At 40.0% G+C, this 16,104-nt stretch overlaps 1 protein-coding gene across 1 annotated transcript; it reads left to right on the top strand.

The window, feature by feature from the left end:
- The first annotated feature begins 7,404 nt into the window (after positions 1–7,404).
- LOC311224065 (uncharacterized protein) lies at positions 7,405–14,307 on the top strand. Its single transcript, XM_084308880.1, has 2 exons — positions 7,405–7,507; positions 12,731–14,307. Exons 1-2 carry the CDS (start codon positions 7,453–7,455, stop codon positions 13,834–13,836), a joined length of 1,161 nt encoding a protein of 386 aa, XP_084165006.1. The 5' UTR covers positions 7,405–7,452; the 3' UTR covers positions 13,837–14,307.
- The last annotated feature ends 1,797 nt before the right edge of the window (positions 14,308–16,104 follow it).

Here is a 16,104-nt window from a genome sequence, read left to right on the forward strand (position 1 = left end):
ATTAAATAATACAAATTAAAGTGCAAGTGTTTAAATGTAAACGAAGAGAAAAATAATAAATACTAATAGCAGCATATGCCCCCAGCACCGTGGCTGATGGGGCTGTAACTTGGTCCAGGAGGGTGACGTGGAACAGCTGTAGGGGGAGAGGAGAGGAGGATGAGTCAGATGAATGAATGAATGAAAAACTTTATTTAACAGATTGCAGAATGGGTACAATACAGTACGGCTCAATACACACAATTGTTAAGGGGATGCAGACCAGAGAAAGACGTTTGTCTTGTTTACATCAGGGTCCCCCATTTTCAATTCATAGTGATAAGATCAGACGGACTTCTAGGTATTTTCTTTGCTGTGTGTGAGAGGAGTGTGTGTATGTGTGAAACTTTATTTTAGATGGTGTACTGCATAATGCCATTAACACTTTGAGTGCCCCGGAACCCCGTTGCGTGCCACCACCCACTTCAATGATAGTTTATGCGTTCGCAAATATGAGAGCTCTATGTCTTAAATTATGGCTGTGTCTAATAGGGGTGGGACGATACATCGATCCAGATCGATATATCGGTCTATTATCAATTATCAAATGGGATCGATGCAACGTAAAAAGATCGATTCATATTACGATACTCTTATTTTGAAAATCCCCTGGTGAGCATATCCGCCCGGGCAACAACAGTAGCTCAGTAGCAGCGTGTGTTAACGTTAGACAGCATTGCTTCAGAGTCCGCCTATTTTGCAATCGAAATAAGTGCCTGTTTTTTTCCCCCACAACGGGTCAAATGCATCTAACATGCTTTGCATCCCCGCCATTCCTTTATGCCCACGTCGTGTTAAATACCTAAATTAACGTTGCGTTAGCTAACTAAGCTAAGAACAGCAGAGGTCCATTAGGGACTGGGAAGTAGGGGGGGTTACTGCATTCTCGAGACAGCGCCACTACCAGGATCTGGCCGGTACTGCATCTTCGGACTCCCAATATGCCTTTTCCAGCCAAAATACAGCTCTGTGACAGTGAATAGGATATTACTATAGGAAAAAAAAGAAAAACTAACCAAAAACAGTGAACAGGAAAAATATTTGTAAAAATGTCAAATGATATTTCCATTGCCTTTTTTTGTTGATTTAAATGTTACTGATTGTGTTAAATGGGCATATTACAAGTTGTATTAAGTAAATAAGGGAACAGATAAATAACATTTCAATGCAGTAAAAAAAGCAATATTTTGATTTTCGGGTTTTGTCCACATATAAGCCGCACCGTTATATAAGCCGCAGGGTCGAAAAATGGGGGAAAAAGCCGCGGCTTATAGTCCGAAAAGTACGGTACTTATGTATTATGGTTGTACGTCTATGTATTGTCATATTTGTCTGAAGTCCTTTTTACTAACTGAATGAATGATTGTATATATTATTTTTTCTTCTTAGTTTACACTGTTATCGCAGACTGATGCATCACTGATGTTCCAAGTAAATTGGCCCCGCGGGGACAATCAAGTTTATTCTTATCTTATAACACCCGCCCGTTACTATGACATTATTTATCATTACATGATACAATGTATCCATGCCTGTAGCTAAATGCTGAAAAACAGGGATATTATATGTATTGTGTGTTATCTCTCCACTCCATGCTATAGTAGTGCTTGTGTCAGCACAGGAGATACGATTACAATTAGGGATGCCCCGATCAATCGGCCAGTGATCGGTATCGGCCGATATTCAGTATAAATATGAGATTGGGGAATTCCGATAATGCTTTCTAGTCCCCGATTGCGAAAACCGACTGATGACGTGAAAAACATAAGCCAATTCTCAGCGGAGTTGGTGTCATTGTCTCATGTTAACTATCCTAAAACATGTCGGTGGTGTGGAACTATTACAAAGTGTCTGAGACAGATGCAACAAATGCCATCTGCAATGTATGCCAGGATAAAATACCTTGTGGGGGAAGCAATGTAAAAAGTTTCGACAACAAATTTAATAAGACACTTGAAGTACCATCACCGAGAGGAGCATGGAGAGTTTGTTAAGCTTACCGCGGAGTAAAAAGAAAAAGGCAGATTAAAAACAAACGGCTGCTAACGCAAACCACTTTAGAGTGCACCCATGCGTATAACCGTGATAGTAGGAAGCAGGGCTCCAGACTAACCTTTTTTCACCACCGTCCCGAAATACAATTGTTACCGTCCCAAAGTGAATGTAAACCGTCCCACAAATCTAAATGTCGTATTTTAACTTTTTCCGTCTATAGTTGTTATTGCCATAAAGACACCATTCAAATGATTAGGAAATAAATAATAATTTGTATTTGAAATAATTGTTTATTTGAACAATAGGCACATTATATCAACAGGTAACAACAAAACAACAACCAAAGCAATAACAATATTGAAAGACCTTTCTTATTTTATTGTCAGTAATAGTGTGTGTGTGTGTTTGTTTGTGTCAAGTCAAGAGTTTTATTTGTCACGGCATACAAGTATACAATGAAATGCGGGTGGTCTTGCCCGCAACGATGTGGATAATACAATAGTAATAACATATAATAGAATCCAATAGAACAACATTGTGCAATGTGAGTGAGTGATGAATGAGAGCAAGTCAGTCTTTGTTTCTGTAGAGAAAGAGAAAATAAATGTATTTAGTCAAAAGGCAACTTATTTCACAAGAATCATTATGATACAAAATATATATACTGTTAGTGTTAATGATGTCTTGTAGATTATTATGGATATTTGTAACTATTATTTTAAGGACTGATAGGATAGTTTAAGAAGTAATAAAACATGTAGTGAAAAGTACAGAAATCATCTGACATATCTAAGGGAGTCAAAGTGTCCAATTTCATGGATACTGTAAGGAATACAAGTGTGTTCATTCATATTCCAAACTGAACATCTTCGGTGGCGGCAGCAGTCATTACAACAGACATTTGAGCCTCGTGGATTCCGTACTTGTTGTGTGATGTCACACCAGGCAGGAAGTCAAGACACACAGTTGAGTTGCGTGATTTCTTTTCGTAGCGACATGTAAACCAACAGCCAATAAATGTGAAGTTAACTTTGAACCTCGGTTGTCAAGCCTCCTCAATATAACGGATACACCTAGCTAACATGGGGCGGGCTGCTTTGAGCACACACACACAGGACTAACGTTAGCTAGCAAGCAGCTATATAGCTCAAACGCTAACTAGAAGCTAACTACTGTATACAGTTCCAATAGACTAACATTACACCTCTGTGATTTAAATGTGTCCTTACCTTAGACTCGAGGGTTGTACTAGGGTTGGAATCGGATGCAGTTCCCCGTTGGTCAGTCTGTCTGTTTTTCATCTTCTGCTGTGTTTTTCATCTTCTGCTGTGTTTAACGTTATCTGTTTGCGAGTGCTCCCTTGACTGATGGCTAGTACCGCGGGAACTTTTATTAAACATTATATATGTCCGCGGGTCTTGTGCAGTGCTCTCGTGGCACTGTCAACAAAGCGAGCACTCAGAAGACGCGCACCATTTGCCAGTGACCGTGATAAGCGCACTGACAGTCGGTGCAGTTGACATTTTCCAAATAAATCATCTTCGTCCCCACTGCGTCCCGGCGAGGATTTGTGTTCGTCCCAAATACATATTTGATAGTCCCGGGGACGACGCAACATTGTTAAGTCTCGAGCCCTGGTAGGAAGGCTAAGGCGATCACAAGAAAAGTCATGAAATTCATAGGGCTGGACGAGAAGGACCACTCTCACATTGAGCAAGCCCCGGTACAAGAGACGACAAGCATTCCGTGAAGACCCGCCCTACTCTGCCTCTGATTCGCAGACTGGGTGGGGGAATGTGATTGGACCAAAGCAGAGTAGACAGATGCGCACACACACAGTGGAGTCGGACATGCAAAGATGCTGCTTGCATTATTGATAGCGGAGAATTTTTACTTGTTGCGTTGTCTCGCAGATGATACAGATAATACATATCATTATCAATAAAAGTATCATTTGCTCAGAGTCCAGAGACAGTTGTGGTTCGGTCTGGACCGGAGTCTGGACTTTGAGAATGCCTGTGTTAGACCTACAGTATAATACTGCCAGCTGCTATAAGAAAACCAAAAACGATCTGTATCGGCCGATATGGCTCATAGACGATCGGTATCGGTGGCAAAAAACATGATCGGGGCATCCCTAATTACATGTATTTTTTTATATAGGCCATGTACATATTTAAATCAATATCTTCCTTTTGAATAAAATAGGCTCAGGAATCATGCTTGTTAAAGCTAATTGGCCTAATCAATGTCAAAAAGAGTAGCCTATAGTAAATGTATACACGCACACACACAAGAGAGAGGGAGAATAGCTTATAGCAGACTTAAGGATTTTACAATATTTATTATTTATTATATAATTTTAACTATCCAGTTAGTTTTTATAGTGTAACGTTTGGCTACTTCATTGAACGTAAAGAGAGAGAGACTGGCTCAGCCCCCCGCCCCCCCCCCCCCATTCCTCACTATTGGAACTCCACAAAACTAATTTCTCCTGTGTCTGAGCTATTTAGCTTAGCTTAGTTAGCAGCTAACTTTAGTTTAGGTTTTACTGCGACGTGGGCATACATGAATGGAATGGCGAGGATGTAAAGCATGTTAGACACATTTATTAAAACTAGTGATGCACCGATGTGAAAATTGTGGCCGATACCGATAACCGATATTAATATTGCTGTTCTGGCCGATACCGATATTTACCGATGTCGATATCTCTGTATAGAAAACACTTTTTTATGATAATCAAATAAAGAGCTATTTTCCAAAACGAATTTTTTTTAACTTTTGTAACTTATTTTCAGAAATGATATTTTTAAACGATTTAAGGCCAAAACATGTATATATAAAAAGAAAAAAAAATTATATCTGCCCATATCGGCCCTATCTTGATATCGGACCTATACCGATGTGTAAAAAAAACGGCCATATCGGCCGATATTATATCGGCGGCCGATATATCGTGCATCACTAATTAAAACCGTTGCTCACAGAGTTTACATAGAAACAGCGCGACTCGCAAGAGGAGTTGTCACAGGCTGTCATAGCTTTTAAAATTGAAGGTGGGGGGGTATCGGATTCGGCCCCTCCCTTCCAGCTGGAGTTGACGTGAAACATCAAATGCGAGCGAACACGCACTGTCCAGTCCTGGCTCTAGGCAGAATCACGAATAGTGGTTTAGATTGCGCACTAGTTGGATTACACGTTGCGAATGCTATGACTTTTAACGTCTGCCATTTCCACCACAAAAGGCATACAAGTCAATGAAATTTCATAGTCGACATGGTCGATGAATCATGACAGCCCTAGTCAATTGTAATGAACCAAAGGAGAATATGAATTATTAGTTTTTTTCCATCTTTGACTGTGAATATGACAATGACCAAAAGCTAAAAGATGCCACTGAGCCCATTCAGCTACTTCTTAAGATCAAGTATAGTCAATATCTAAACAAATGAACAATGGGCAGATCATTTACAGGGGCTTTTCTAGATGCAGTACAGAATTTTGCCATCCGGACACATGCAATATGTAGAAATTAGGGATGCCCCGATTAAATTGTTTGCCACCGATACCGATCGTCGTGAGCCATATCGGCCGATACCGATCCGATACCGATAATTTTTTATTTAAAAAAAAAAAAAAAAAAAAATTATATACATTTTTTATTTTATTTTTTATAAAATATATATTATATAATTAGACTTGTACTTGTATTATCTGCGAGACATCGCCACCACGCAACAGGTCAAAATGCTCGCTATCTGCAAACAGCTCCACTGTCTGTGTGTACTAGTAGCCTCCAGCTACGGCCAGGATTCTCCGGCACTGCAGCTGGACCCTCCGGTGCTGCAGCTGGACCCTAGTATTGGTATAAATCACATTCAGCAAGCCCTCAGCTCGAATACGCATCGAATCAATCGAACGCCTCCGTGAACTATTTAGTTCAATGGGACATTTCGTTTTGAACAGTGAACTAACGCGAGCTAGCTAACGTGAGCTAACGGAGGTATCAACATGCACTACTAGACTTGCTGGAGCATTTGTTGATATCAGGAGCTATCAGTAGCTAGCCGGCTAGATACCGGTTAGACAATGCCTACTAAAAGTGAATAGTTGACTGGGTAATTTTGTTTAAACAGTAACGATAGCTAGGTAGCTAACGTTAGCTCACGTCGAATGCACTATAGACTCGAGCAGAGCCTCCTCTCAGTCCTCTGTGTTTACAAACTGTACACGGGTGCGGGCGGGGCAAGGGAGGAGGAGCAGCGGCAGTTTGCAGGTCCTGTGTGTCTGAGACAGACAGCGAGTGAGATGTCCGCTTGATCGGTTTCCGCGATCTGCGAATATGACTCATTATTGGAATTCACAGATCGCATATTTATACTGATTATCGGCCGATAACGATCGGGGCATCCCTAGTAGAAATGGGTTTATAGGGCCAAGTGAGGCATCATTTGAAAGGCCAGAATCTCCTATTATAATACCATAGTTAAATCTGTAACCCTCTTACATAGAAACGAAATCACCAATTCTCATTCTCTCCTTCCACTGACACTCTTCTCCATCACTATCTCCCTCCAGATAGCTGTCCTGTCAGGCCATTCTGTCTATATCAGGGGTCTCAAACTCGCGGGCCAATTGCGGCCCGCTGGATGATATTTTGCAGACCCCCAGATGATTTAAAAAAATGTAAAAATAAAAATCCCAAAAAGAGATTTTTTTTTTCTTTTTTTAGTCATGTCATCACAAACACTGGCATTTAAAGGGTACAAATAAAACAATTCGTGCACCAGAATGCAGGAAGTGAAGTCTTTGTAACACAAAATCTCCTGGTGGGGGACCCCGCTTAAAAAGTGGCCTGACTAGGGCTATATTTCGCACTATATTTCCTGGCCTGAATGATTTCCCCAGTCTGGCCCTGGTTAAAAGCCTCCAATGCTTATTAGTGTGTGTGCGTTTGAACGTTTGCATGTTTCAACCATACCTTTCCATAAAAAAATAAAAAATACTTGAAACCCTTTTTGTGTGGAATATTTGATGCGGCTCAGCCTCACCCAGACTCTACCTCCAGTGGCCCCCAGGTAAATTGAGTTTGAGACCCCTGGTCTATATATACACCCATGTGTTTTTCTGTTCTTATGAAAATCTTCCTGTCAGGATTTTCCTTCTTTTCCAATTTGTTAGCCTAGGAAAAGAGAGCTACCTGTATAGCTGGTTAAGGACTGATGGTTCTTGCTTGGCTTTCTGTGTTCCTGATGAATTTCAACTGAAAAGTTAGACCTTTGTTTGTTAGGATGAATGTAAAATGTACTGATATTTCTTGTCTTACTTTCCCCCAAGATTGGTCTGAATATGACCACCCTTCATAGCCGCTCACACCTTGGTTTGAGAGAACTGTCTGTCTGTTTGGTGGACTGCATGAAACCATCACAGCTGGACCAAGAGAAGAGCTGTTTGGACTGCATGGAAACAAGTAGGGAAATGTTGACTTTAATCTGTAAACATTATGACTTTATAAGTGTTGACTTTAACCGCTTAACCTCTTCCGCCTGTGCGGTCCGTCAGCGGACCGCAAATGACATAATGGTCATAAATGAATATTTCCAGACTGTTCTATAAAACTATCTATTTTAATTTCAAACGTATTCAAGTATAAACATCACAACAGCATTTAGAATGTATATTATCATCAATACGTTACTTTAGGAATAGGTTAAAGTGTTATATAAGATTTTCCTTATTGGAATGTCAATGTTATTTCGCGAGAGGCGACCGTTTTGTAAAACCGGGGGGAATAGTTTTTTTGCTGCCATTTTGTAGCGGACTTCCACAGGTCTGGTTCTGCATTGAAATTTGTCAAAACTACACTTCCTGGAAAATTCTATTGGGTTCAAGGTTCATAGTACTTTATGAATTATTTCAATAACTGCTATTATTCGGGATAATTCTACCACAAAAGGTAACGTTTATGACAAATATTGAAACGTAGTTAGTTTATCTTCCCTATTGTTAGCATGTAGCAACAATTAGATCTGAAATTAGTTTCAAAATGGTTGCACCCTAATCATAAAAAAGCTACTGTATTTACAGTAGATTTCATTATCTGTTCTTATGCATGCCTGGTGATACTAAATCCAAATTAAACTCGGGCATTTTGAAAGATAATATATGTATATATCAGGGATGTGATTTCGGAATTCCGGTTTTTCTGACCTAAATTAGTGACTCACGTGAATCATGCAGAAAAGCAATAAAACATTGGGAGGGGGTGTCATGGTCAATATTGAGCCGCGGCACCGGCTTTTTAGAAAGAAGTCAAGCCCAGACGCAGTCACACATAGGGTTCGGCACCGAAAACCGGTTCTAATTAGGAACCGGTTCTGGAACCGGAAGTAACATAATATCTGCATTTTTTTTTACTTTGTTAATTAATACCCTAGTTACAGTACAGCAACCAAATTAAACTATCAAGTCAACTGAAAATGTGAATAGTATGTTTAAAAAAAATAAATAAAATCTCCTGCGAAATAAGCTGTGACCTGCACCTCATTGGTGATGAGCGCAATCTCCGCTACGCCACCTGACCACCTTCCTATTCTATATTCTATAATAATATTTCAAATTGCATTGGTCCGGATGGGAGAATTCAGTACTGTATCTACAGAACCTTCTGTTTAATCATCTTCCCTTTATTAATTTCCTTCTGATCTTTTCTACACATTATCTCAAGAAGGTACTGAACGAGATCAGTGGCAGTTTTTAATGTTTGGCCATTATTAGCATGGTGTTCACTGTCAAAGATGCAAAGAAAAATCATAATTCATATTCTCCTTTGTTTCATCACAATTTAAGCAAGCCTAGTAATAGACACAATATGTCTGACACTTTGAATACATTCCCTGAGGTCCATAGATGTCCCTAGATACCAAGAATATGCAAATGTCCTTGTAGAAGTGGAGCAATATTCCATTTACCTAGGTATATATTTTAGGCGGATTTTCAGAAAATATTCCACGGTGGAACAGGTTAACACTTTCATTGCCACTTGTTAACATGGTAAAACGTGGTTGGATGCCAGCACCCACTTCAATGATAGCATTGTGAACGCATAATCTATGGATTAAATTATGGCTATGTGTCTAATCTGCCCGTCGCTTATCAATGACTTGTTTGCAGTCAACATTGTCGAAACAAATTGTTTTTTAATCTGTTCATTTCCGTTTTATAGCATTTTGAAAAGCCGCCGTTTTCTTGAAAGTTTCAGGAAAATAGAAAGATTCCATCAAAAAACGGCATTCTGGAATACACAAAAAACATTGTAATTTTTCGGCTTTCAAATAAACGCTAGATTATTCTCGAAGTCAACTTCCTGTCTGTTGTTGCTACGCAACTGCAGCGTGGGGGGAAACTGTCCTGCCTGGTACATTCTGTACGCTTCATTTAGTGGAGAAACTGATCTTTTAAAGCGGCAAATTAAAGACAATCAAGCGGAATTTTCTTCAGTCGTTCACAATGCCAAAGAGCTGCTGTGTTACGCGTTGTACTAATGACAAAAACAGAAATCCAAATCGCAAGTTTTATACCATCACGGAGGAAAAAGTGGCTGGCAGCTAACGTTAGCTACGTTAACCTAGAGAAATAGCTACATGCTGAGCTAACGTTAATTATATCATATCGAACCGATAGGAGCTCATCTTATCTAATCTTACGTGGATGTTTGATCGGGTAGTGGCACACGTGGTACCACCACGTAAGATTAGATAAGATAAGCTCCTATCGGTTCGATATGATGTAATTAACGTTAGCTTAGCATGTAGCTACCACGACCACAACACCAGAGGGAGTTAGCTGAACGTTAGCCGCCAGCCACTTTTTCCTCCGTGATGCATCAGCTGGTATTATATAAAACTTGCGATTTGGATTTCTGTGTTTATTAGTACAAAACGTAACACAGCAGCTTCAATTTGGGTATTCGAGCACAAACTACATTGGAATATCGACGAAACTTTACTTGGTCCCAAGAAAGAAGATTGGTTTTGAAAATGTTCAGGTTTTTTTCTTAACACTTTGAGTGCCAAGCGACGAGATGTCGTTATTTTTCTTATTAGCGATTTCCATTCATATTTCATCAATCTAGCCTCACGTTACCACTGGGACTGGCTTTGAGCTCGAACAGGGAAAATACCGCCCCCTATCGTCTCTCCGGATGGTATTGCACTCATTGGAATGGAGTCAATAAAAACGCATGGAGAAAAAAAAGTCTGGCTTCCAAATTTTACTTGTCAGGCATGTAATCCGAGCCTACTGCAGTCATCATCGCCCACCATCAGAACAGCGGAGAATATGTGTTTCGACCACCCAGCGTTGGATCAATAAACGCGATCGATATTTGGAATGGCGATCAGGAATTGGAATAATCTTTTTGGAGAACATCTGATCTGAGGTAAGGAATCTATTTTACCTGTCTTGGGATAATCGGAGCTATTTTCACAGATATATCAACGTGTGTGTGCGATCAGGAAATAAGATAATCGATTTTTCAGCCCGCTTCTATAGCGTGCATAAGTATACATACTATCGATAATCTAGCGATTATTTGAAAACGATTCATAAATAGACAGAAATATGACCGTGTTTCGTGTATTCCAGTAAAGGGCGATTCATGTGGAATCTTTTTTTTTTCTGAAACTTTCAAAAAACGAGCATTTTTCAAAATGGTATAAAACAGAAATGAACCGATACAAATAAAGGAAATCCGTTTCGACAATGTTGACTGCAAACAAGTCATTGATAAGCGACGGGCGTATTAGACACATAATTTAAGATGTAGTTTATGCGTTCACAAATATGATCGCTCTGTCATTGAATAGAGCGCTGGCACGCAACAGGGTACCTAGGCACGGCACTGCTGGCACGGAAAGTGTTAAGGCGCAATCACATCCCTGATATATAAATGTGCGAATTGGCTATAATAAGGTAATTTATAAGCCTGCTATTTTTTGTATTTTATTTTTTTATTATTTTTTAAACAAACACATAAACAAACATGACAACACACGATAAGATATACAAGCATTAGTTGACAGTGCACATCCAATGAAATCACATTTTAGTTAATTGTCTTATACAGGATATACCCCCAATACCTGCTATCTAATACCCTACACACATATGCTCTAGCTCGTACCCCCCCTCCCGGACCCCCCATTGGATAATCCATCCATTATCCCTCGCTCCTAACCAGACACTACCATTATATGCTAGCTTTTATTTTCTCCACCACTTCTAACCACAATGTCATTTTGGATTCATTGAGACCCAACATTCTTGCTGTAGATATTTCTTGATAGATCACATCGAGATATGTAATAATCCAGACCTTTCGGCACATTTTTTCCGGTTGGAACCATCGTGATGCTATCAGCTTTTTAGCCACTGTGATACCCGATAAAACCAATCTCTTTAGCTGTGGATGTACTGCACACTTAAACATCATTCAGCAGTAATACAGAGGGGTGTACAGGTATATTCCAAGTTAAGAGATTTGATAATTGCTGGGTCACCTCTTTCCAGAATATCTTAACTGGTGGGCAGTCCCAGTACATGTGCATAAATGTCCCCTCGTCCCCATTTGTACATAAGGAGCATTTGGAGTCTTGTATAAGACCCATTTTTTTCAGTCTTATAGGAGTCAAGTATGTCCTGTGACTATAGTTAAGATTGATTTGTTGATGGTCCGGGTTCCTTGATGTGAGTCGAACATTTGCCCAGGCTTCTTGCCAATCAAAATCACTTTCCAGGTAATAATATTTCAAATTGCATTGGTCCGGATGGGAGAATTCAGTACTGTATCTACAGAACCTTCTGTTTAATCATCTTCTCTTTATTCATTTCCTTAGAAGGTACTGAACGAGATCAGTGGCAGTTTTTAATGTTTGGTCATTATTAGCATGGTGTTATTCACTGTCAGCATGGTGTTATTCACTGTCAAAGATGGAAAGAATTCATATTATTCTTTGTTTCATCACAATTTAAGCAAGGCTAGTAATAGACACAATATTTCTGACACTGGGAATACATTCACTGAGGTCCATAGATGTCCCTAGATACCAAGAATATGAAAATGTAGAAGTGGAGCAATATTCCATTTACTTTTCCATTTTAGGCGGATTTTCAAAAAATAGGCTCCGGGTGGAAGAGGTTAAGCCAGACTCTAAATTTGCCTAAAAGGAAGATTGCTCCACTTCTACAAGGACCATTTGCATGTTCTTGGTATCTATGGACATCTATGGACCTCAGGGAATGTATTCCTAGTGTCAGAAATATTGTGTCTGTTACTATGCTTGAGTAAATTGTAATGAACCAAAGGAGAATATACATTATTTTATAAAGAAATTTAATTCACTTTGAAGGTGAATAAGACCATGCTAACATTGACCAGACGTCAAAAATCCAGGTGCTCATTCAGCACCTTCTTGAGATCAAGTGTACTAAAAACTAAAAACGCAACATTATGTCATACAGTCTAGAGATTGATTTTTGACGTTATGTCATTTTGGGACCGGTATCGGACCCGTCTGGCTTAAGAGGTTAAACTATAAAACCCAGCTACGTACCATTATAAACCTCTTACATGGAAATTAAAGCTGAATAAAATCACCATCTCTCCTTCCTCTTGACACTCTTCTCCATCCAGAGAGCTGTCCTGTCAGGCCTGGGAAGAAACCAAGCGGCTTGGATGGAAGAAAAGGTCTCTGCTGTGACCAGTGTGGAAAAAGCTTCAGTTCAAAGAGCAATCTCAATAAACACCAACGCATTCACATAGGAGAGAAGCTCTACTCCTGTGACCAGTGTGAGAAGAGCTTCAGTCAACTGCTTAATCTGAAATCACACCAGAGAATTCACACAGGAGAGAAGCCCTACTCCTGTGACCAGTGTGGAAAGGGCTTTAGTCATCTGCATAGTCTGAAATCACACCAGAGAATTCACACAGGAGAAAAGCCCTACTCCTGTGACCAGTGTGGAAAGAGCTTTAGTCATCTGCATAGTCTGAAATCACACCAGATAATTCACACAGGAGAGAAGCCTTACTCCTGTGACCAGTGTGGAAAGGGCTTTAGTCATCTGCATAGTCTGAAATCACACCAGAGAATTCACACAGGAGAGAAGCCCTACTCCTGTGACCAGTGTGGAAAAAGCTCTATTTCAAAGGGCAATCTTGATAAACACCAGAGAATTCACACAGGAGAGAAGCCCTACTCCTGTGACCAGTGTGGAAAGGGCTTTAGTCATCTGCATTGTCTGAAATCACACCAGAGAATTCACACAGGAGAGAAGCCCTACTCCTGTGACCAGTGTGGAAAGAGCTTTAGTCATCTGCATAGTCTGAAATCACACAAGAGAATTCACACTGGAGAAAAGCCCTACTCCTGTGACCAGTGTGAGAAGAGCTTTAGTCAACTGAGTAATCTGAAATCACACCAGAGAATTCACACAGAATGGAAGCCCTACTTTTGTGACCAGTGTGAGAAGAGCTTTAATCATTTGTCTAGTCTGAAAACACACCAGAGAATTCACACAGGAGAAAAGCCCTACTCATGTGACCAGTGTGAGAAGAGCTTTAGTAATTTGTCTAATCTGAAATCACACCAGAGAATTCACACAGGAGAGAAGCCACATCATTGTGGTTTGTGTGATAAGAGATTCAGTAGATTAGCATATTTCAGAAAACATGAGAAAATACACTTGGGAGAGAAGATTCAGGGAAATGTCAAACCTGTCAATTCACCTGCACATTCTTAGACGAGAGAACTGTCAAAGGTCACAGACAGCGTGACCAAATAGTGGTGACCTCTCGGACGTCAAGGCCCTACCAGCAGAACCGGGAGTGGGGAAAACCCAGAGGGAGTTTCAACGAGAGGTTTCGTCCAACGCATCGCCACCACCCACCCCAGCAGGCCTTTCATCAAAGTGACTACACTTCACACGGCTCTCACTCTTCCCCCCCTGGTCATCAGGCCCCCTACAGCTATCCCTATGGCTCCACGCCCCCCTCGTCCTGCCGCCCAGCATGTCGAGCGACAACAGGAATACGAGATGAGGCCATACCCCAGTGGCCCGATGTACTACCCTGGATATCTGCCATCCAGGGATGATCAACACACCCGCCAGGACGACCAGCCAAGACTCCAAGAAGAGAGGCAGAGAAGATTACATTAGAATGCATGAATAATGGGGATGACTGTATTAAAGACCTTACAGATGTATTCTGGTCCTGCAAATGTATATCTGTTTAATCTAGTGTGTATTTTAAACTTTATTACAAAACAAGTGTGCCTCTGTTAAGTGCGGAATGCACTAAAGACAGTGATTGATAAGGATGTTTTTTCCTTCTCAAGGGTCAACTTACAAGTAAAGGATGTTAAAAGTATACCCAGCGTCTGGCTAAAAGGTTTTTTCTTATATATAATTGAAGTAAGAAAACCAGCTATTGACATTTATAACTTGTGTGTCATTTAAAGACTTTTTGTCGCCATTGATTGCCACTGCTCTATATATGCTCTGTCAAATGTCCTGCTGTACTGCATTCCTCTCAGGGTGAGGAGAACTCTTCCTCACTGATGCATTTTCATCCTCATCCTCCCTCCTTGTAGCGAGAGAGGAAGCCAAGGTCATTTTGTATACAGACTAACCACGCTGTATGTGTGTTTAAAAAAAATAACACCATGGATGATGTTTAAGAACGATGTTTTATGGAATTGCTAACAGTAAAGGAGATTGACTTTATAAAGGATTATAACTAACTATACCTGAACCAAGTATAACGTGTGGGCCCAGTGTGTGCTCCCACACAGAGTAGGGGGTGCACACGGCCCTCCCCCTGTGTTTAGAAAGTAAAGTACTTCTACCGGGGGCTGGGTATGTAATCCCAACACTGCACGCTGATTGGTGCTGACAAATATACTGTATTATGAAAAAGAGGTGTTTCTTTTTATCAAGATATGACTAACGCAGAACTATAAGAACCCTGTTCTCGAGTACAGAAACGTCTTTTTTGGTCGCTCCTTTTTGCCTTGAAACCCTTTAACTATACCTGTAGACTTGTTGGAATAATTGTGCATTCTTTTGTATGACTATCTTCTTCACACTCTGTATTCTTCTTTTTCGAATTAAAACCACTTTTTAAAAAGGACCATTTCTTCTCTTTATTAAAACGTTTAACTGTGAGCTGTGCTTGGCTCTCCGCCCACTTTTTGTGATGATTTTTAAACCATAGAGGTTTATTATTGTTCTTCTGGAGAAAGATGACAAATACTGCATTCAGTATTTCCAGGCTTTTTTAAATCCTCAAACAAAAGTATCAACTGTTGTCTATCATGGTATATGTGTAAAGATGTCTATTTTTGCTCTAAGCGAGAGTGAAAGGGACGGAATTTTGTAATTTATTACTCAAAGAAGGAGGTATCCTGCCAGCAGACATTCGGTTATTTAGGATTAACAACATCTGTCAAGTGTCGTATTTCAAATGCACTGGATAAACTCATCAGTGACTATGACGTGACTATGAAATGATTATCATTGTTTGTTTGCTAAATAAAATATAGACTCTGCAACCCTCACCAAGCCTAGCAACCTTGCGAGGGAGGACAGAGCGAGCATCAGATACTCTGTGTTCGACAGATTCATGATATGAATGCGGGTCTGAAGGCTAGGCATACAGGACGCTGTATGCTGAGCAGCCAAACCACCGGTTTATGGGTTTGTTGAACTAATCAGAGGGTCTGGGGCTTAATACAAGAACCCCTACAGCTGTAGTCTTAGAAGAGTTCCACTCATAATTAGGGCTGTCACTAACTACTTTTGTTATTGATTAATCAGTTGATTGTTTTATCGATTAGTTGATTAATCATTAAACCATTAATTTACCAGAAAAATCTATTCCAATTGAATATTTCAAAATGTTTAATGAGTATCCTCATCCTTTTTAGCTTTAGATAAAATAAAAAAAGAACTATCAACCAGAGAGATTATTACCGGCCATAAATAGCTTTTTAGTATATTTCCATGAAT

This window comes from Notolepis coatsorum, assembly GCF_963971535.1.
Source record: "Notolepis coatsorum genome assembly, chromosome: 2".
Taxonomy (NCBI): Eukaryota; Metazoa; Chordata; class Actinopteri; order Aulopiformes; family Paralepididae; genus Notolepis; species Notolepis coatsorum.